The sequence below is a fragment of the Nelumbo nucifera genome, chromosome 3 (genome assembly GCF_055504915.1).
Source record: "Nelumbo nucifera cultivar China Antique chromosome 3, China Antique-T2T, whole genome shotgun sequence".
Lineage (NCBI taxonomy): Eukaryota > Viridiplantae > Streptophyta > Magnoliopsida > Proteales > Nelumbonaceae > Nelumbo > Nelumbo nucifera.
This window is the reverse complement of record NC_142651.1, coordinates 102,835,638-102,858,249: the sequence shown is the minus strand read 5'-3', so window position 1 is coordinate 102,858,249 and position 22,612 is coordinate 102,835,638. Positions and strand designations below refer to the sequence as shown.

The following is a 22,612-nucleotide window of genomic DNA, read 5'->3' as shown; positions in this document are numbered from 1 at the left end:
TACCAAGAGTCCGAGCTCCCTACTGGGAGTCCGAGCTCCCTATTAAGAGCAAGCTCCCTATTAAGGGTCCGAGCTCCCTAATAAGAACCCGATCTCCCTACTGGGAGCCCGAGCTCCCTATTAAGAGCGAGCTCCCTAATAGGAGTCCAAGCTCCCTATTTAGAGCGAGCTCCCTACTGGGAGTCCGAGCTCCCTATTAAGAGCGAGCTCCCTACTGAGAACCCGAGCTCCCTGCAAGGAGCACGAACTATACTGGGCCCCAAGCCTCACAAAGCTGTGACCCGAGCTGGCCCATGGCAGCTAGGAACACTCCCCAAACCGAACTCAAGACACCTCGCTCGCCGCTCCAACACTTCGCTTCCGAAACACCAGGCTGACCAAACGTACCTGACACCAAGGACGTCCGTATCCAAGGGCGACGCACCTGACTGATTTGGGATCTGACGCCTGACAGCCGCACTTCAAACGGCCTCCTGCTACCGCCACCTGCAACCGTCGTTACTAGCCGCAGAGACGGCTTCGACAAAAGGAGCAGTGGCGGTTCTGTCCGGCCAGAGGAAATGACATCCGAACTGGCAGGGGTTCAGAAGTAATCATGCCCGATCTGACGGAAGCCTGGAAGTGAGTGCGCGAGGTGGTTATAAAAGGCTCCTACCCCCCAGGAACGAGGTATGCTAACTTTTGCGCTATCTAGTCTATCTTGTCTTTGAAAGATTCTAACTTGAGCTTCGGAGCCCTTACGTTGGGTTCTCCCCTGAGCTCTCTTCTCCTTCCGTTTCAGGTCCCTACCACTCAATTCAGAGGCAAGATCGTTGACAGCTAAGATCGGCCGGATTGTGTATCATCACCACACACCGACCTTATATACACATCCTACCATGTGTTGGGATCATCTCCCATACTTATAAATTGTTATTCATGGGAGATGTTCCCAATGCACGGTGGATGTGCGTGTGAAGCGCCCATATGTGAGGAGCAGATCCCATTCCGTCCCATGTACGGATGTATGTGTGCTCAAAAATTCATTTGTATCGGGACAAAACGGAGAAGAAGCAGACAACCTTTCATTTGTATCGGGACAAAACGGATAAGCAAGCAACCTTTTCAAAAAGCGAAGTGTCAATGTATGGAGCTAACGCCCCTACATCTAGATAGGCGATTTGTACTGCATTGAATTCCATTTATCCACGTCTGGTGCTGAGACTGAGAGAGAGAGAGTATTACAATAAGAAAGAAGAGTAAGAAGAACAGAGCAGCGATGAGAATCCTCTCTTCATCTCTATTTCTTTTGCTAAATTTAGCGTTAGCGGTGGCTTCCCTATCGGACCAAACCTCCGCCAGATTTAGCAGAGATGATTTCCCATCTCACTTTGTTTTCGGTGCTGGAACATCTGCTTATCAGGTTACTTTCTTTCTATAACCTTTGATTTCATTTCTTTCTTCTTTTTTCTTCTGTCTTTTATTTTCGTTCTCTTCGTGTCAGTTGTGTTGTTAAAGAAAAAGAAATAAAATAAGTAGTAGTAAAAAGCAACAAAGGAATTTTTCGTCCATAATTGCAACGATATCAAATGCGTGAAGGTTGAAGGCGCCGCACTTGAGGAGGGAAGAACTCCGAGCATTTGGGATACATTCGCACACTCTGGTCAGTTACTATTCCTCCCATTATTCGCTGTTTGTACTTTTGTGTTAATGTTTTCAGATTTGAATTTAGGATAATTTGAATATTTTGTTGATTGTTTTAAAATTTGATGGAGTGTAGCGTCTGTCAACTCCTTATTAATAAAGAGAAAATGAATGTTGAATCTCAGTCTCTTTCTCCATATGAACAAACTATCCTCTCTCTCTCTGAGTTGTTATCTTTCCTGGCAGCAATCCTTCAACTCAAGGTCTCTTTTCCTGTCCAATTTACCTGAAACAATTTACCTGTCAAATTAAAATATGCAACAAAATTACTTGTGCTAATTTTGAATTTCAAAGCTATTAGGTAAACTTAAGCATGAAGCATGTATATAAAGTTATTCACTTTTTTTTTTTAAATTTTTACATAAATTGCCTCTCACAGCTGGATAAGACAATTGGCTTTTCAAATTGGATAGGTGTCCTTCCTTGAATTGGAGGAAATTGAATGGGGGATTTTGAGTATCACTATTTAATGAGTTTAACATGTGAATTTTGAGTGTAGCTCCGTAATTTTGATTATGGTTTAATTTTGGGTTACCTTTTCCATTGGTTTGTAAATAGTTTTTGTCCAATTTCAAGATGTTGGAGGGGGTTTCATCCAAAATATCCATTACAAAAAGTCATTTTTTTTTCTAAAAAAATTGCCAGATAAGCTTTAAAAACTGATTTCTAAGATTATGAACATCCCAATATCAACAAATAAAGAAAAATACTTGGGTGTTCCAATTATTCAAAGCATAATTAAGAAAAAAATTTAAGATTAGAAATTGAAAACTCTTTTTAAAGATGAAAGAACTATTCTTATCAAATAAGTTATGAATGTGGTTTTTTATTTACAAGGTGCCAACTAGCTAGTTGATAAGGTCTCTTGGTGGTTGTAGTTGAGAGATTTGGAATAAAATCTAACTTGCACCTAGGTTAGGGGGTTATGGGTTTGGGGGATGGGTTACTATCATTGTGTAGCCCCATGGAGCAAAAAAAAAAGTGATTCCGCTATTTCAAATGAGCATACCTTAAAAAAGATTGATAAAATTCAAAGTTAATTCTTTTGAGGCCCAAGAGAAGGCAAATGAGCAATTGTTGGACAAGTTAGAAAATGCTTTACAAATTAGTGACTTTTATTTTTTGGAAAAATCATTAAGAACCCCTGGAGTTTTTAGAAAATCTATAAGAAGTATTTTTCCCATTTGTATTAATGATTTCGAATTTGAATTTGAGGACAAATCAATTATTTTGTTGATTGTTTAATGAGATCAAAATAGGACAAATTGAGCCGTCCATTATTAACTTCTTGCTGAATTGTATAAGATGACAGAAATGGAATTCTTTTATACATCTTAAATAACTACATAACATGTCTAATTTTTTTGATAACTCACAGCGTGTCTAAATAAACATCTATAAATCACAACACTTAATGAGTTGTAATTGATATTGCATGGAGTATTTAGTTGGACAAATAACTACTCTAGACACTTAGAGCTATATGTTGATTTGTAGATGAATAACAATTTACTTAAAATTTATAAGAAATGGCAATAGATCTCTAAGGCTTTTGGACTTTTTCTTGACTTAAACCATTGCCGTTGATTCAGACAATGGTTTTTGGTTGTTTTTTATCAGATCGGGTCATTCATTTGGATCATATGGTTGGACTGTTCAACCCAGGAACTAGACCTAGAACGGTTCCCTATCGGTCTGATTTTAAAAACCTTAGGAATTTTGAATACTATTGACAGCCCATCGACATATATCGTGCTTTGTACGATTTTTGCATTAAAGCAATCCCGGTTCCAGAACTAGTTAGATTACCTCAACCCAACATAAGATTTTGAACCTAATGTTCTAAAAACCAACCCTGATGGTGAACCATTTTTGCTTCTGTAAGTTAGTGGTATGTATACGTATGGTTTATATTAGGTTTAATTTATATTTTCAGTTTTCTATAAACAAATTTAAAGTCGAGACCAAACAATTTTTTTTCCAAAAATTAAGGCGCCTTTTGAACTTGGAATGCTAGATCTCAAAAAATTACTAAAAACAGAAAAAAAGAGTTCATCAATATGTAAAGTTATGGCCTCTCAAAGTTTCAATGCGTTTTAGTTTATAACTCTTGACCATACCTGTTTAGGGGCCAGGCTTGAAGCCCAACTTTACATTGTTTCAAGCTTGGATTTCAGGCCAGGCCTTTTCAAATTTTAGCAAAAGCCAAACTCAAACCTAGCCCATGAATAGATTTAGTACTAACCTGTGGCTGGGTCGAATAAGTCTTGTCATGTATTTGGACAAGTAAAGAGTTTTTGACATTTTGCAAAATTTAGAAAAATTAGTCCCAAAAAAGGAATGAGTGACAATTCAAATAGTACAACCTTTTGGGTCAACAAATGGGTTAAAAACATTGGTTGAACCCCCAAAACCTTAAACCTTAGCCTATCCCAATTCCAATTTAAGGCTTGGACTCGGGTTATAAAAAGACGTTAAACATTTTTATTGTATTTTTAAATGCATTCACTTCTAAAACCCCCAACATCACTTGAATTCTCTTAAATTCACCATAACTTTTCTAAACGTCTAAAATTCACCATCTCAATGAGATTTTATTTTCTAAAACTCACCATCCGTTAGAACACCGTTAAAATTCCTTGACCCAAGTTGTCCACGTCAACCTAAATGCAAGTTTCATGACCAAATTGCCCTTGAATGATGAATCAGCTTATTAAATATTTTTTTTTGATCGAAATGCCCTTAAGCGTCCAATCATATTTCAAAGATTTCTAGGGAAGTGGAAACCTAGGAAACGGAGAAAGACGCTACTCAGAGCCATTCACTCACCAGTCACCACCTCTGATAACATATGGCTCCTCTCCACTGCTCTCAGCTGTTGTTGCTGCTCTCTCCCTCTCTCTCTCTCTTGAAGAAAGACTCCTTTTGGCCGGACAACAACCATGCGTGATGGATCGAACATAATAAAGGGTACATGTACAAGAGAAACTGTTGTAATAATAGTAAAGAGAGCAGATGGAACTTATCGGTAATTGCTTTCCAAACCGAAATTGTAGTGGTGTGAAGTTGTAGGAAGATGGAGGGCTGAGCCGTGCCACTTAGTCACTGCCTTTAAAATCGTATTTGCCCCCTATGGTGTAGCCGGGTGATCGCAAATCGGTTGTCAAGATAAAACAACCCACAAGCCGCTAATAGGCATGCACTCGCTTAACACACACACCCCCAATTCCCCTCACATGCATGGAATATCTATAATCCTCTCCTCCTATGAGTCCCTAACCATAAAGGGAGCAAAACTACAAATATATTCCACTTCCACTCATTTCCCAAGCAATGTAGGACAATGAATCATTCTAAAACAACAGAGGGAAGAGAGAGATTCTTGTAAATTTGAATCTCACTCCAACAGAAACCAGATCTAAAATGGGATTTTCGTCATTTTTACAAGTAAAGGTGTCTAAATTTCAGGAGTGCAAGATGCATAGCTCACAAGTGAGGGTGAAAGGCATATTCGATCCCCAAAAGCTGGTGGAGTACGTGTACAAGAGAACAGGGAAACACGCAGTGATCGTGAAGCAAGAACCAGAGGAGGAGAGTAAGGAAGAGAAAGAAGAAAAGAAAGAGGAGGGTGGAGAGAAAGAGAAAGAAGGGGAGGGAGGAGGCGGAGGAACGGGAGAAGGGGAGAAGAAGAAGGTGAAGAAGCGAAACCGGGGACTGAAGAGGAGACGAAAGTGGAGGTAAAGAAGAATGAATTTTACTACTACTACTACGCCCACCATCCCAAATACGTATACCCTCCTCAGACCTTCAGCGACGAAAATCCCAACGCCTGTTCGATTATGTAAAGATTTGAGTTTGAGAAAGGACCATGGCTACAAATGATACTGGGAACTGGGAAGAAGTATTACCCATTTTCCCTCATTATTTACTATTAGTCGTTTTAATTTCGCTGTCTTGTACATTGTAGATTTCTTTCATTCTTGACACAAGAACGATGCCAAGAGAAACCAGATCTGTTCGGGTGTCTAAATTTCACTTATACAAGAATGAGTGTCTGATTCCGTTCTTGACACAAGAACGATGCTCCCGTCTTAGCGCCCTCCTCCGGTTCTTGTACAGGTGTCTAAATTTCACTTGTACAAGAACGGGCGTCTAATTCCGTTCTTGACACAAGAATGATGCTCCCGTCTTCGCACCCTCTTCTTGCAGTACAATTCATTCTCCTGTCGTCTTCCGCCAGAGATTTTCAACCTCGCTGACCTTTAAGTTCTCAATGTAGCTCAGATATGGTTTCTTATACAAGAAGGATGCCAATACGTCGGTCCTGATATTTTAATATTTACACTCATGCGTGATGGATCGAACATTTAAGTTAAATAGTAAAATGGATCGAGGTATGTCGGTCAAGTTACCGTTATCTCACTGACATGGTGAGTCTTAGAGTTTTGAAAAATTATGATGAGTTTAAGAGAATTCATGAAAAGTGATGGTGGGTTTTAAATAATTTCCCTAGATTTAAAGATATTGGGTAAATTACAGACTACCACCCTGCAATTGGTGGGTGGTGACATTTAGCCCCTAAACTTTTGGATTTCAGCACTGCGACCCCTGTTCTCTTAAATAGTTATATGGGGTTGATTGGTTGAAGGAATAGGTAAACTACTCAATTGCTCATAAATATAAAAAATGGATAATGCTAAAGCACAGAATCTTCTCAGGCAAGGGTTTGGAAGCACAACTAGGAGTGATCATTTTCAGCCTGGCCCTGGGCCCTGCATCAGGTCGACAAATTTCCAGACTGGGCTTGGCCCAATATTTCAGCCTATCGAATCTTGAATGGACTATGGAGCAATTATATCTTCCTAATCAACCCCATTAACTGCGTAGACAGAAAGGTGCTGAACTCTAGAACTTCAAGGGCACAAATATAGGGTAACAATAGTAAGTTATCCTAAATTATCTAAATGTCTGGTTGGGAGGGCCTCAACACTGACCCAATCCGAAGTTAAATCGGTTTCATACTTTTTTACTCTAACTCTAACCTAAACTTTAAATCGATCCGACCATTTTGGGTGGAGTTTGGGTTAACCAGGCCCAAGTTGCAGCCTTAATCTTATACGATAAATTTAGATATTTCGTTAGGAACCACCGTGGTGACACAATATTTTATTGCATAAATGTGGTGTATGGTGAATTTGTAAGGATTGAAAACGTTAAATTAATAGACCTCCCCCCCTATGTTTGTCACACTTAACCCCCTGTACTTTAATGTCATAACAAATAACCCCTTTTGTCACTTTTTTTTTTTTACTTTTCAAAATCCTAAAATGCCCTTATTTACTTTGGAAGATAATTTGCTCTATATCCATTGCAATTAATATTTTTTTATCAATTATGCCCATTTAATATTAAAGAGATATTTCTAGAACTCTAGTCATAATTAATTCTAGACCATTAACGTCATTCCTTAAGATCAATCAACCAATATTGAAAATCCAAGTGATGTACAATGGTTTCAAGTAATATAGGTTATGAGCGCTATAATTAATAATGATACCAAATTAATCAAAATTTCTTTAGGGTCTGTTTGGTTTGCAGCCGAAATCGGAATTGAAATGGTCTATTCCTATAATCTGTTTCATTCAGAAATAAATGATAGTGGAAATTAAAATCAGTAAGAATGAGATTTCATTCCCAAGGGAGGGGCAGGGAATGACCATTCCCTCAAAATCAAATGGGGGAATACCATTCTAGCAGGAATGTAAATGTGATTCCGAACTTCACCCAATTAAACAGTTGGAATCGGAATAACCCATTCTGATTCCGATTCCAGACCCCAATTCCCACAAATCAAACGGGGCCTTAGTTTTCCATTGGGAAATGATTTAGGAAAGCCAAAGAACCACTGTTGATTATGACAAAAGTAAAAGCATCGGTGTTTCTGTTTTTTAATGCATATACTTTTTATATTAAAGACAAGGGACAATGCTCCTTTATGAATGGGATGTACCTAAATCATTCTCCTTGAAAATTAATTTTAGGGAAGATGAAGGACAAAAACAATGGGGATATAGCTTGTGATGGTTACCACAAATACAAGGTATGCTAACCTTTTAGCCCCTATCACTACTATTTAACCTTTCCCTACTTGAGCAGTACGATGAAAGTTTCAATCTAATGCATCTGGCAATTAAACTCAGATCAGATCTGGGTCGGCCTAAATCCAACTCCAGAACAATAAGAAAATACCCTTCAAGTGATAGACCAAGAACCGACTCTACTATTAATTAGGTTTATCAGGTTTGACCAGATAATACCTGATTATAACTAACAGCCTTTAGTTGATAATTCTCTTGTTTTTTTTTTTCCTTTTTTTATATTGCAGGAAGATGTCCAACTCATGGTAGATACTGGCTTGGATGCTTATAGGTTCTCCATCTCATGGTCAAGGCTTATTCCAAGTATGATCTATACATATAAAGAATTCATCCCTGATTATCCAAAAATATAGTAAAGTTACAATTCTTACTAGCACATTCTTCCTTTCCTTTCTTTTCTCTTATTTTAATTTTCATCAGATGGAAGAGGAATTGTCAATCCAAGGGGTTTACAATATTACAACAGTCTCATAAATGAACTTATCAGAAACGGTAAGAGCTAAATCCCAACATGAATATAATAGAGTAAGAGAATTTAAAGGGCGGTCCAGTGCACGAGGCTCCCATCAATGTGGGGAGCGACAATTGTATTCATCCTTACTCCCACACATACTATTTCCAAGATATGAACCCTGGTCACCCAGGTCGCAATGGGGCAATCCAACCGTTGCGCCAAGACCCACCCTCAAATGATCCAAAATCAATTTGTAGATAAAAACAGATTAAATGCTTAGGATCATTGCATCATGTCATACCTTAGCCCAAGAGATCAACTTGAATTTTCTCCATGAGTCATTGGTCTCAATTGCCAGCCTGAATACATATGATATATGCATTTTGCATTTATTTCCTGATTTTTTATATTTAAGCAGGAATTCAGCCACATGTTACACTGTTCCATTATGATCTCCCTCAGACGCTTGAAGATGAGTATGGTGGATGGCTTAGCCAAAAGATTGTGTAGTTTTTCTCACCTTCATACCTCATCTCACTGATACTAGATTAATAATTCATCAAATGTAAAATTGAATATAAAATAATGAGTATGAATGTATGATGATGCCAATTTGTATATGGATGCAGGAATGACTTCACTGCTTATGCAGATGTGTGCTTCAGAGAGTTTGGCGATAGAGTGTCTCATTGGACTACTTTGAATGAGCCCAATGTCTTTGTCTTGGGAGGTTATGACATTGGAATGTTTGCACCTGGGCGTTGTTCTTCACCTTTTGGATTTAACTGCACAATTGGCAATTCAACTACAGAGCCATACATTGTTACACATAACATCTTGCTTGCACATGCATCAGCTGCAAGATTATATAAAGATAAGTATCAGGTAAATCGATAGTCCCTTCCTAACAAACCTTCTAATGACTCGGGTTTCAAATTGTTGAAAGAGTGAAAGTGATGGTGATGCAGGGCAAGCAACATGGACTTATAGGCTTGAATGTCTTTGTTTACTGGTTTATTCCTTTTACAAACACAACTGAAGATAAAGCTGCAACCCAAAGGGCTAATGACTTCTATGTTGGGTGGTAATTAAGTCTCTGCCCACCATGTGTTCACAAAATGAGATTCCTCACATTTCCTATTAAAACTGTCCAGCTAATTGCAGGTACATTGACCCCTTATTTTTTGGAGACTACCCAGCAACCGTGAAGAAGATTGCTGGCTCGAGGATCCCTTCTTTCACTCCAAATCAATCGAAACAAATTAAGGGATCATATGACTTCATTGGACTGAATCACTACAACACATTGTATGTCAAGGATGACTCAGAAAGCTTCAATGTTGATCAAAGAGATGTTATAAAAGACATGGCCGTGAAGCTTAAAGGTAAGCTGACTTAATTCAGATGAACATGGTGCAAATACATGTCAGAGTCGACTCAAACTCATTCAAGTAAACTTCAATTTGAGTGCAATTTAAACACAAAACTTGACTTTTAACTGAAACTCGATTAAAACAGATTGACTGCTTTGACCGTCATCCTTTTGTTGGCTATCCTTGGGTGTAGTAGTCACCTGACTATTCAAACTGTGGTGTTTGTTTAGTGGGTTCTAATTGAAACCATGGAACTTACTGAAACCTTGCATATTCTGCAGCTAACTTTGATGGAGTTCCCCCGGGCGAGGTAATTACTATAAAATTTATATGACTTCACAGACATTCTATCTGAACTAAACCTTGTTATCTGATATTGGTGAGCTTAGTTCCCCATTGATCCATCCGGTCTACAAGGTGTGCTGGAGTATTTCAAGCAAGTTTATGACAACCCTCCTATCTACATTCATGAAAATGGTGCATGATATCTTCCTCCCCTTTTATTCAATTATATCAGAGAAGGGTCATATGGAACTTTCATTAACTGAAAATTGAAGCAATTGCAATCTCTAATACTATTTCTGAAAATTACAGACCATACTGAGTACTGACCCTCATGTGATTGATGACATGACATGCGATCACACTGTGTTCCCAGGTCAAAGGACGTTTCATAATGCATCATTGAATGATACATCAAGGGTGAAATACTTGGACAGTTTCCTTGGCTGTTTGCTACAGGCAGTGAGGTATGTAGTCTTATTATTAGCTCAATATAATTTCAACTCTGACGTGGTTATCTTTCTCTCTCAACTTTTTGACAGAGATGGATCAAATACCAGGGGATACTTTGTGTGGTCTTTCTTGGACTTATTTGAACTGATGGACGGCTATGAGTCGAGCTATGGCCTCTATTATGTGAATCTGAAAGATCAAGATTTGAAGAGATATCCTAAGCTCTCTGCACACTGGTACTCCAATTTTCTCAAGGGAAGAAGCATCAATACTAATAGGATTGTTGAGCTAGATGGCAATTACTCCTCTTCTCAATCTCCAACTCCCCATATTTCTCAGTAATTAGGCTCTTAATTCTTGGGGTAGGTAACTGAAAAGAAAAGAAACTAGGGAGTTTTATGTGGCCTATTTGTTAGGGCAATAGTGCAAAGCCAAATAAGTTATACGGTTTGATTATTTGAACAAGCTCATCAGCAACACCTTTTCAAATTTTAATTCTGACGATTATGAGGATCTCTCTCTCTCTCGTTTGTGGGGAAGAAACAAAATGAAGTTTACACACTTTCAAGTGCTTTCCCAATGTACCTAGGCGTTTATTTGGGGCTTCTTTTAAGTGTCTATTTTGTCAATGATTCCAATTTGGAGTTAAGTTTGAGATCATGTTTCCCCGGTTTCCCCTCTAGTAAACTTTTTTTTTTCAATTTCCTGCTGAGGAAACACTCCTGTAAGGCTCTGTTTGCGACAGTTTCAGCGTTTGGGGGAACTACGTTAACTGAGCCCTCCCAAACGGGAGATAACCTTGGCTGTTGGGAGCCAAGAGCTTATACTGTTGAGAGTGTTTTGGGGCTGGACACGTTAACCCATTCATGCCCATGTCTATCTTTTTGGAGTTTACATCTGCACCCCACAAGGGGGTGCACCACAATGTCCCACATCACATCCCCGCCATGTACTGGGAACATCTCCCGATGATAGTATCAGAATCGATGATGTCATCATCGGGAGATGTTCCCGATACATGGCGGAGATGTGCTGTGGGGTGCAGATGTGAATTCATCTTTTTGGTCAAAAGAAAATATGAGGCAATTACTATTTTACCCCACTCTCATGTATCTGACATTCCTAAGAATGTTCTCAATAGCATAGGCTGTTGGCCCCCAACAGCCTAAATTTTTGCCCAAATGGACACATCTTATCCTGCGTTTTTTTCTTGTGATCCCACTCATTCAACTTCCCATCCTGAAATCAGCCATTCTTTTAGAGAGATCCTGTTTTGGCATTACTTTCTGCTAATACAACTAGTTATGTTTTACTCCATTCGGTTGAAGTGGATAAGCAATAACAACCAGATTCTTTGATCCAAATTTCTCCTTGATAGGATTTAGAAGTAATAGTTGCTGCCAAAAAAATTGTTAACCCACCATCATAATTTTAATCTAGTACCTCCATGGTATTAATTTTGCTAGCAAAAATATAAATAACTTATTCTAAAATTTTACAATAAATAAATGTCATTGAAATATTTTCGAAAAATTTATGATTTACCCCCCTAAAAAATTTTTATTGATTTTCTGAACGTATTATTTCAAATCCCATACCTATGCTAGATTACCCCATGTTTTTGTGATAGATTTCCCCACCTATCACTTTTCCCAACTTAAAACCTCCTGTAGAGAAATCTACAAAAACCCCTTGATTTTTTTTGTTGAAGTAATTTTTTTACCCGATAATTTCAAATTTGCTAAATTATATTGAATCAAAATTTAGAAACTGGAATTGTAAAGCAGTCGACCTGCCGTCCAAATAAAAATATTTAGAAAATTGTGGACATAAGAATGAACGAGGAAATGCAGTTTTTCCTCGGTCGCCACTCGTCAGACCCGCTACCATCTCCACGAACCTTACCTTTTCATATTCTTATGCATATTATGAGCCAATATAAAAGTCAAGTAGATAAATACCCGATAACCCATGGCATGATCTAATTGGCAGAATAATTCATATTCTTATGCATATTCTTATCCACATCAATAGTTCATTTTCTTCCTTTTTTTCGGTAGAATAATTCATGTTTTTCCCTTTAAAACCAAATACCCAATTTAATCAAGATGGCATGATCTAATTGGCAGGTCATCAAACAAAAGGACTACGTCGTCAGCTAAGGATTACCCGTCAGTTCACCACACTATATTGAAATTCCCCCAAATAGCCCTCTATACGCCTTAAGCACACTGCCCATATACTTCAAGTCCAGCTGCTATTGCCTCTATTGAGGCTAGCAGTTAGCACTAAAACCGTGGGCGAGCTTAGCTATGACCAGTCGGGAACAGGGTAGCTCTCCGTGGCAATAATGCTTTTCCAGATAACCAACTTAAGAACAGCTTATGGGGGATAATAAACTCTTGTAAGACAGCAAATACAGTCAGTAAAGGACGGGGCCATTCATTTGCCACTCCACAAAGATATTTTATTTCATATCCTCCGGGCAGAAGTTTGAAGCCGAAAAGTCATCACACAGCCGTGTGACAACCAAAAGATTGTTTTCTGTTTTAGGGACCACACGGCAAAGTTAAGTCTGTTGCGATTTACAGACTCGGGAGCAAGCCATTATATCATTTCTCATATAGATTTTGGTCCTCAGTCATTGGAGTGATGTGCTTTTCATATGAAAGGAAACATCCGACCAGAAGGATGAACCGGCTGATAGGAAGAATTCTCTGCCCGACCTTGTGACGACCTCTCAGATCCATGCCTCTGCCAAAAGCTACTAGTCCTGCCGCCGGAATCTGACCCACCAGCAGCTTGATGGAATGGCCCCCACCAACTCGACTCTCTGTCCACTGGGATCAATGGGAAGGGAGCAAAGCGATCTCTTTCCCATGCATAAAAACGATTCCGTAATGGATTATCTGCATCTTGGAGGTTCCGGCCAGATGAACCTGAAGATGGAAACATATAAAAGGTACCCGTATGATCAGAGGATGAGGCCACAGGACCCACAGGCCGCAGAGCGCTGGATCTCCTGATGCCCGAAAAAATGGGTGCACGCATGCCTGGCGAATTGCCTGGCTGCTGTTGATGATAAGCATGAAGACCCTGTATCCTGTCATGGGTTCTTGCACTGCTGCTGGGATAAGGAGGGACCATCGAGGAAACAACCGAACTTCCAGCCCTGGGACCTGACCTGCAATGATGGATGTCTAAACTGTCAATTTTAATGCATAAAGTGGACAATAATTAATCCAAGAGGGGGAGGGGGTGCATGAATAAGCGCTTGGAAAGAAATTTCATGCCACAAGTCATAATAGCCACTTGTTTTTGCCCCTTCTTTGTGAAACAAAATATTGCTTTTAGAAAAGAAAAAGGCAAATTTTGTGCTATTCGTTGTTATTAATATAAATTTGCATCACTAAAGAAAGCTTTCTTCCACCATCTGGTTATTGTGCTTCTACTTCCAAAAGGGCAAAAGCTTTATATCCAAAGATAACTTTCTTGATTATCAAGACTTACCCATGACCAAGAAGGTATGGGTGCACAAAAGATCCTGATCTTGGAAGAGGTTCAGTGTCACCCCTTGTCGATCTCAGGGTTGAAGAAGGAATCGTAGCTTGATCAGCTCCAGCTATGCGACTGCCAGTTGGAGAGAATGGAGGGGAATGGTGATCCCAACTGTGATAATGGAGATCCAAACCGGGAAAACCATGAGAAGTAGATATGTCGCTTGGTCCAGAGAGACTATTCCAATGATGACTGAAGTTAGGACCCTCAGCCATACCTTCATTGGAGCTTGAGGCAGAGGGCTGAAGTGGTTGGAAGTATGCAACATATGGGCAAGAATGGGCAGCAGATGATGCAGCTGTATGTTCAGCAAATATAGCATGGTGTCCCAATAGGTCATGATCTGCATCAAAAGGTATTCAAACACATCATAGTACTCGGTCAGGAGGCCTCCAGTGAGGTTGTAAAAATAAAAATAAATAACTGAAGTACTGCTCCAAGAAAAGATCAAATAACTTACATGCTGTGGATGGAGATTCCCCCTCCCTGCAAAGTTTAAAATACACATCAAAATGTCAGAAAAAACACAAGGAGAAATATTTAATTCATGAATTTTTTGCAAAGTTGTTTCCAGCTCAAGCTTCCTCCAAACCAGAATGTTAAAATTAAGAATAAGGTTTATTATCTTTGGATGTCCACAAATTACCAAGAAGAAAGTGACTAGCTAAAAGACATTAACACTTTGTATGATACCAGGAGTTTAAATCAATATTCCTACCAATAGGGGCGAGTCTTATGGTACATTCAACAGCGAAGTTTATAAATTACCCCCAAAATTGCTGAACTATTATTTTCCAATTAAACTAGGGGCGAGTCCAAAAAAAATCTATAGTGCATCAATCCCCAAAGTTTATTTTGAGGGAATATTTCCTTCTTTCTCAAAGTGCATCTTGATGTTCTTAATTTTACATTTTCTAAGTTCCAATCTCACTGCCATGGATTATATAATATAGAATTTAATCCTTAAGCCTCCTAGATTTTTCAACCGCAGGGACTCCAACTGCCGGAGAATGATGACTTCATCAGCCAAGGGTACTTCCCTAAGCATCTAAATAAGGTCCCATTTACTAAGTGAGAGGCTTCCTTTTTAATGTCCAGTAGTCCAACTCAGAACAACTTGTGGAAAGTGGCAGCCAGTCAGTTTGCAATGTCAACCCCCACCCATCTTCATCAAATCAGGTTCTCAAGAAAGGGTTGCTGATAACTTTAGGTTCCTTTTTTAGAGCAAGTACTCTTATTGCATGACAGAACAGGGAATGGAATGATCGTAACAAAATGGCATTGCATCATCGGCACAAGTGCCTGTATATATCGGTCAAATTGAGAACATGAAAGAGAACCAAGTAACTGGTCACCTCATGTATTAGGTTAAAATTTTAGCTGAACTAAGAGACATAAAAATATAATTTTAAGAGAAAACATGAGCAGATTTAGATTAGCAATGTTGCATGGACATGGACACAAGTTGGAATCAGATGTCTGCCCAAGAGTCTTGACTGGAAAAGATGAGAAAAACACATATTCATGGATACCTCTATCAAAAAAGTATATCAGAATAATTCATGTATTTTTATATTCTAACATAAAAACACATGCAAACTGGGGGTTTAGAATGTTGTCTTTATTACAAAGATGGCATTCATCTTTTACATAAGCTATTCATTTAGGTCAAAAAAGCTAGGAGATAAAAATACATACAGAGTACCCTCAAGAATCTGTGGAGTGTGGCACTCCAATACAGACAGTCAACCATTTAGGAGATTCGGAGAATCCATGAAACACTGGAAATTAGGGATAGTCAAAAGTGGTTAACAAAAAACACCAAGAAGCAACCATTTCTAAGTTTGAATGAGATGGACTAAACAAAGATTTTGATCATAAAACTAAAGCAGAAAATAGAAGAATGCTTTGGAATGTTGCATACCAGACAAAAAAACAACATGAAAGAAGACGAGTGCAAATATGGGCAACTTTATGAAAAAGAGTGTCAAGAAAATAAGAAACAATATCCCCATAGGATAAGATAAACCAGGAAGTGGAACAAGAAAATACCACATATGAAAATAATGCATTATAGGAACCTAGTGGCAAGCTCATGAGGTGCTCAAGAGAAGGTTGAATAAGATTGTCATGTGCATCCAAAGGCCAAGTAGTTAAGTGAAGACTTCTTGTGCCCAGTCACATCAATTGGCGAAGAAAAAGAGATATATGCTGGTTTCAGTTTTTTTTTTCTTTCTTTCTTCCTTTTTTTTGGATTAGTAACTTACAGAGAATTCATTAACTTGGTATATTTATGTATATTTAAAATGTTATGCTTCCCTCTAGGTGGAAACCCGCATTGAGTCCTGTTTACCCCTCGTCTTCTTCTGATCAATAACACTTTACTTCATTAGATAGAAAAGAAATATACATATTATATAATCATAGGTCAGAGAGAATGAAAAATCATCACCCCCATATATTCTTACGTGACATATTTCTTACAATTGTGCCCAGAAAAATTGTTCTCAACCCACTCCCTGTTTATCCCTTATCTTGCTAGTCCTGCTAGTGTATCTGCCTGTTTGCAGATCAAACAATCCATGTAAAGTGGCTCTCATCTCCCTTGCTCCATCTCACACATGCCCTTCATAATTTCTGAACAGTGAATACTATCCCACTCCTGACATCCCTGAATTATTCATGCTACACCCATCACAATTTAGGGCCTGCTTGGTAGGGTTGAAGCTTTGGCTGGGCTACTTACTTTCACTGAACTTCTTTGGAGAAATCGTTAAAAGAAGCTTGAACAAATAGCTGTATTTTTTTGTTGGGAAGGGGGCTAAGGACAGTAAATTTGGGCTTTCTGGGTTTTGACCAAACAGATTATAGGCTGTCCAGGTGGGGCCCATCTCACAAAGCCAAAAGCTGCTGCGTGAAATCCCTCCCAAATGGACACTTAGTTTTATGTGACATAAAGGTGGTAGGCACCAAGAACATGATATTCTGCTACTTGATGAGGCTGAAGAAGCAATGTCTGCCGTGTCTGTCATCCCCTAATTATTATCATCCACAGATAAAGTTCATATAGAGTTTTCACTTGTACCCAATTTACCCCTCTAACTGAAATGTTTTAATTTAGTGTTTCTTGCGATTGATTTATGATCAAGTGACTAAGAATTCCAGATTGAATCAAGGTTTGAACCAGATCCTAACTTAAGAAGGAATGATCTCTTATTAAGAGTTCTTGGAAACAGACAACTTGTGAAGTGAGGAAGCTAGTGCAGTAGGCTTCTACAATGATATCCAAAGATGCTCCAGACAGAAGTCAAGTTATCTCCAGAGTGTCCTGTCAATAAGAGTGCATTTAGGAATCTTAATTCTGATGACTTTGAATAGTAACAGTGTTTTAAAAGGCATGCCAGAGGCAAGGCACGTTTCAAGGCATCTGCCATGCCTGAACACAGGCACAGCCCCTTAGAAAAGAAACACGCCTGGTGCATCTAGGCAAGCACCTGGTGCAATTGATACATGTGATATGATGTACCCCTTTGTAAGTGTTTATACCTTAGTTCTTGAGAATATGATCTCAAATAGCAAGAATGTAAAATGAAAGTATACATTTCCAAGTCATTGAGCCTTCTTCAAAACTTCAAAACCAAACTACTTGGGTGTCAATTAGAATGCATTTTCCCACTTGTAACAGCACTCCTTTCTGAGAAGCCATCCATTAGATAAAAGGATAGTGGTAATATAAAGGGAAATCCCATGCTATGTTATCTTCCTCTTGAAATTTGTTCGTCCCCTCCAATCAGCTCAAAACCACAAATTTAGAGAAATCAAAAAGAAGATCTGCAATACTCTTCCAAATTCTCATGCCAAAAGAGCCCACAACCTCTGAAGGATCATAGTCCTAAGGTCAATAACCATAGTATGGTAAACCAATTCCCATGGCCTTCACACTCCCTCCATCTGCTACCAAGCCACTATCCAATGGCAGATTGATTTATTACTTTAACAGCCTTGAACTGAAATAAGCTCACAATCTTATTGAAAACCACTCCTTACACAATTTATTAAATCCCCATTGCCCTTTTGAAGTCATTTGCTCTTTGTAGAAATGGTCATAGATATCACAAATTTGCAATTGGTGCAAGAAATACACCAGCAATTCAGAGAGTTCCGAGATTAAAGTAAACTTTCCACATTCTAACAGGCAATTATGCTGATTTTCTTGTGATGCAGCATAATGAGCAAATCAACTCTTCTAATACATTCCCATGCCAGACCTCAGAAAAGGAAAACTTCAGCTTTGCTGTCTTTAGATAGGGATACAACCTAGCAGGCTGGGTTGAGCATTTGATAAAGTTTGAAGGGGCCTAGCCTAAGAGCAATAGCTGATTTGCATGCTCACCTATACTTAGTCCTGAAACAGAACCCAAGGTCCCAAACTCAGAATGGGTACATTTTTGGTATCTAAACACTTCGTGTAGACTACACAAAGCAAACGAGAGCTGAAATAAAGTGGAATTTGTAACCTCCAAAAAGCCTTAAATCATCTTAACCCTACCTTTCATCGTACTGAAAGGTTCAGTAACCAAGATAACTAATAATAAGATAAGAGCATTTCCTTCACAAATGCCTACTTACCTTTGTGAAATCCTATTGGTCAACTTCTCCCATCAACCAAGGCAAAAGGTGAGTCTGTGCAAACAATTACTTCAATCCAATTTCTCCATTTGACATCAACACCCGCCAATATACAGTTATACACCAGATGTTTCAGATACCTACTACTCTCACAACCATTCTTTGTACTTGTACCTTACAAACAATTCCTTAATTCCCATCACAAGACCTAGAGTTGGTGGATTCATTGCAATCAGTGCTTCCTCTACTATCATTTACAAATGCACCTTGGAATGACTGTAATTTCAAGCCCATCACCTTCTTTAGCCTGGAGGCAAGAACTTTAGCTAGCACTATATGTAGTTTGTACACTAAGGCTGCTCTACATTGAAAATCATTGGGTGGGGGATCTGCTGTCCTCACATATACCATCATAATTTCCCATAACGTATAAAAGGTCATTGTAAATCCATCAGATTCAAAGACTTTAAAACCCTCCATCCAGCCAACAAAATTTCCTCTTCTCTTAAGCCATCATATTCAACCTGCAGTTGAGATACAATCAAATACCTTTGATATGGCATTAAAAATCCTGTCAATCAGGACTTTACATCAATTTAGGTGTACTGCAAGGAATGTCATACAAAAACCCCAAAACCATACAATTGAACTGATCTGACAGTACTAGCAATTTGTATGATGATAGCACAAGAAATAGGAAAACCAGTCAATTAACATTCCTTTTTGTTTTGATAAATGGAGAGACAATGTCAATATAATATTTCCAAAAAGGTGAATAGGCAAGCTATAACAAGATATTTACACAGTAAAAATAATTCAATCAACCAGTTAACATTCTTGCAACTTGATAAGAAGAGTAATATATGGGGGATATTATGAATTATAACATCAATTTGGTAATGAAAAGCCAGAAGAAACCGCCAGTCCAGCAAAATATTTTTTGAAAAGTTACCTTTTAAAAGAAAGCTAAGTAAAAAGTTCAAATCTCAAACATTCCGATCCATTTTTTAACTAATTAAAATATTTTATCAAAAAAAAAAGGCAGATGGCTGAACAGCGAATCAGATTACATATCTATCACCTCGTTGCAATAAAAAATGATAGATACCCATCCATTACAGAAATTAGAAGATCGGAGCCTTTCCAACACTTTCAAAATGGACACCAAAGAGACTAAGGTTCTTTTTTATCATTTTTTTATCAGCAGATTCTTTTTTTAATGTTAACAGTAAAATTTTATTGATCATAGAAAAGAATAGAGAATGAAATGCTGACCAACCCAAAGTACTAGACCAGAATAAAGCCACCTAGCCTATTTTTAGAAGTTGCATTATTAAGTTACCCCAAAATAACTTTTTTTTGATAGATTACCCCAAAATAACTATCCCCTATTCACCCCTTGCTTTGTCAATGCATCAGCTATTCCCTTTGCTGACATTGAGTGCAAGAGAAGGTGGCATCTATTGCATTCACCAAATATTTTATCTCCCTCTCAATATTCCTGAATTGCCCATCCCATATTCCTGGATGCTCATTCTTCATCCAGCCTATAGACACCCTAGAATTCCCTTCCACAACCAGGCTCAAATAGTTCAATGCTCTGGTCATTCTTAGGCCCTGTAGAGCAGCTGGCAGTTCCGCTTTTATAAAGTGAGGTAGACAATACACACTGTTTATCCAACATTTTGCTCCTAAAGACAAGATTATCAATTGTCATTGATTTTAATCAGTATATTTCAATTGCCAATATTCTGCTCAGATAAACAGTCCACAAAGCACATCTTATAAGGAATATGCAGAGACAAAAGATACTTCCAACTTCCAATGAGAAATGACATCAAACCCTCCTATCCTCAGATTCAACCACAATTTTAGTGCCTTGTGGAGACAATGAAGCAAAAAAGGTAATAATCAGCTTCCCTAACATTAAAATTATGATGGAATCCTGGAACCTCTCAACAATTTTGACAAACACCAAGATGCAAGACATTTTTTTTTAATTTGCCTCAAAAAGGTTGCTCAACTTTAAAGTGAAAAATTACCCGCCTTTTTGTTTTAAATTTCCAGTATAACCAAGGTGTAAGTCAATTGGCACCTTATTTTTTAAGTCATGCCATCACAAGTCAAATGGTTCAATATGACATACCAAATGTCAACTATGATAACAGCACTAACTTAACCAAGTGGTATTACTTTTAAATGGAAGAATAAAATTGAAGACATTCAACTTTGTAGTAGGATAATAGATGGCATTAAACCTTCTGAAGGTGAACCAAACTGGCCCAAGTATGTTAAAAGTCTAACCATATTAGAAACTTTTGACTGTTCAAAATGACCCTTTCTAAAATGATGGAGAAGTTCTCAATTTTTATATTCATCCACAGTTCCCAAAGCTAAGCATCATCAATAATCGGTTTAGAAACATACTCTGCGCAGAGAATACAAGAAAGCTGAGAAAGATGTTCAATTTGCATATGCAGAAGCTATGTACGTTTTTAGTTTTGAAAGACATCAGGATTATCGGAAAAGCCTCGAGCCCCAAATGTGGAAGAAATAAGGCATCAAATGTTAGTGGAGAAAATAGAATATTAAAGCAAATACTCAAGCTGAATATTGGCAGTATTGGCAGAATCATGGTCAGGCCATCATGAAGAGAACAGACATATAACATGAGATCTGGAGAAGCATTTGGTGGAGGTGAAGGGAAAATAACACAAGAAATTGATCATGAAGCAGGCAGTTAGGGTTATTAGCAAAGGCTCATATTAAGAATTCTAGCAGAAGAATAGCTTATGTAAGCTTATAATTCGCAGATCATGCTTACTCAAAAGATGAAGTAACTCGAGCCAATCCACCGAATGGACACCAATGAACTCCAAATGGCTGCAAACGGACACTCATTAACCAAGGAAAGATATCAGGAAGATGGTAAAACCATAGCAATAATGAATGCATTTATGCACAAATAATCTGTAATAGACAAATACAGTAAAACAAGCCCAATTTAGTAGACATGTACTGATCAGACAACCAGATGCACAACTGAATAGAGAAGAAACTATGATTCCATTTCTTGTAAATTTTTGCAAGTATAAATACACCCCAAAATTGGCTGCATGGAGCATATTACAGCTCAAAGATGAAAATGGGAAGCAGTTCTAGCACCATGCCTCACCATAAATAGCAACCTTTATTTTTCTGCTTACACAAACACAATAATTAACATATAGTTGGAAAAATCAAGAAACAGAACAATACAATCAATTTGGAGCTCTTTCTTCTCTATAAGTATAATTTTCCTGATTGGATGGCTTTTCTATTTGATCAAGCTTATAGTGTAAGATTCTGAACTTGTTATATTTATTGTGAATTTGTGATGGTAACTGATAAAAATTTTATTGCAAAATGAAAAAGTTGACAAGCAAATCTTAAAATCAGCTAGCAAATTGAGAGTTTATACAACAATCCATATAATTGTATTACAGGTGCCCCCCCCCCTTCAAAACGGGTCCCCAATTCAAATTTCTCCTGATAGCTACTTCCTTGGCATTAGAAAGAGCAGAAAAGTTGGCACGAGATATCCATTTAAACAAGATCTTCAAGCTGGATACCAAAAGGAACCTCCCTCATATTACAGTTATAGATCCAAGGAGTTGGCTTTCACCCCTTAACCTCCTAATTAAAATGGTTAAATTCCCTTCTACCTGAATCTCTATATAACCCAAACACAGCCAATCTTAGTACTTGTAAGACAACGTCTAATTCAGCATGAACAGAACTACCAATTCCAATTGGACTAGTGTAAATCATAAGTGATAAAGTTCAGACTTGTGATATTCTTAGGTTTGAAATAAATACAGGAGAAAGAGAAGAGAAGAGAAAACAAAGTCTGGTTCGAACAAGAGAGTTCCCTCTAGTCAGCCAGTTCTACTTATAGCTTTCTAAAAACATTGCACAAAGTCTATTGTGCCCTCACATAAGTTTGGGACACATCACTTAACGTATGATCTACTGGTAACTAC

At 38.2% G+C, this 22,612-nt stretch overlaps 2 protein-coding genes across 5 annotated transcripts in view; one reads left to right on the top strand and one right to left on the bottom strand.

Moving 5' to 3' along the window:
• The first annotated feature begins 1,128 nt into the window (after positions 1-1,128).
• LOC104598958 (beta-glucosidase 11-like) lies at positions 1,129-10,918 on the top strand. Of its 3 annotated transcripts, XM_010261276.3 has the most exons (13): positions 1,131-1,402; positions 1,579-1,642; positions 7,725-7,783; positions 8,069-8,144; positions 8,262-8,333; positions 8,714-8,801; positions 8,925-9,180; positions 9,264-9,379; positions 9,460-9,680; positions 9,950-9,978; positions 10,058-10,145; positions 10,327-10,417; positions 10,493-10,918. In XM_010261276.3, the coding sequence occupies exons 1-13, from the start codon at positions 1,259-1,261 to the stop codon at positions 10,743-10,745; spliced, it is 1,557 nt and encodes a 518-aa protein (XP_010259578.1). In that variant the 5' UTR covers positions 1,131-1,258; the 3' UTR covers positions 10,746-10,918. The 3 variants fall into 3 exon arrangements, with proteins under 3 accessions (XP_088758119.1, XP_010259578.1, XP_088758120.1); XM_088901994.1 differs by lacking the exon at positions 7,725-7,783 and having other exon boundaries at positions 1,176-1,402; XM_088901993.1 differs by lacking the exons at positions 9,950-9,978; positions 10,058-10,145 and having other exon boundaries at positions 1,129-1,402.
• A 1,930-nt stretch (positions 10,919-12,848) lies between these two features.
• Positions 12,849-22,612, bottom strand: part of LOC104598959 (E3 ubiquitin-protein ligase IPI1) — a 33,507-nt gene continuing 23,743 nt past the window's right edge. For both annotated transcript variants that reach the window (XM_010261278.3, XM_088899619.1), the window contains exons 3-6: positions 21,415-21,473; positions 14,422-14,447; positions 13,914-14,304; positions 12,849-13,587 (exon numbers count right to left, since the gene is read on the bottom strand). In XM_010261278.3, the coding sequence (XP_010259580.1) occupies positions 13,065-13,587; positions 13,914-14,304; positions 14,422-14,447; positions 21,415-21,473 (999 nt within the window). In that variant the 3' untranslated portion in view covers positions 12,849-13,064. The remainder of the gene's footprint in view (positions 13,588-13,913; positions 14,305-14,421; positions 14,448-21,414; positions 21,474-22,612) is intronic.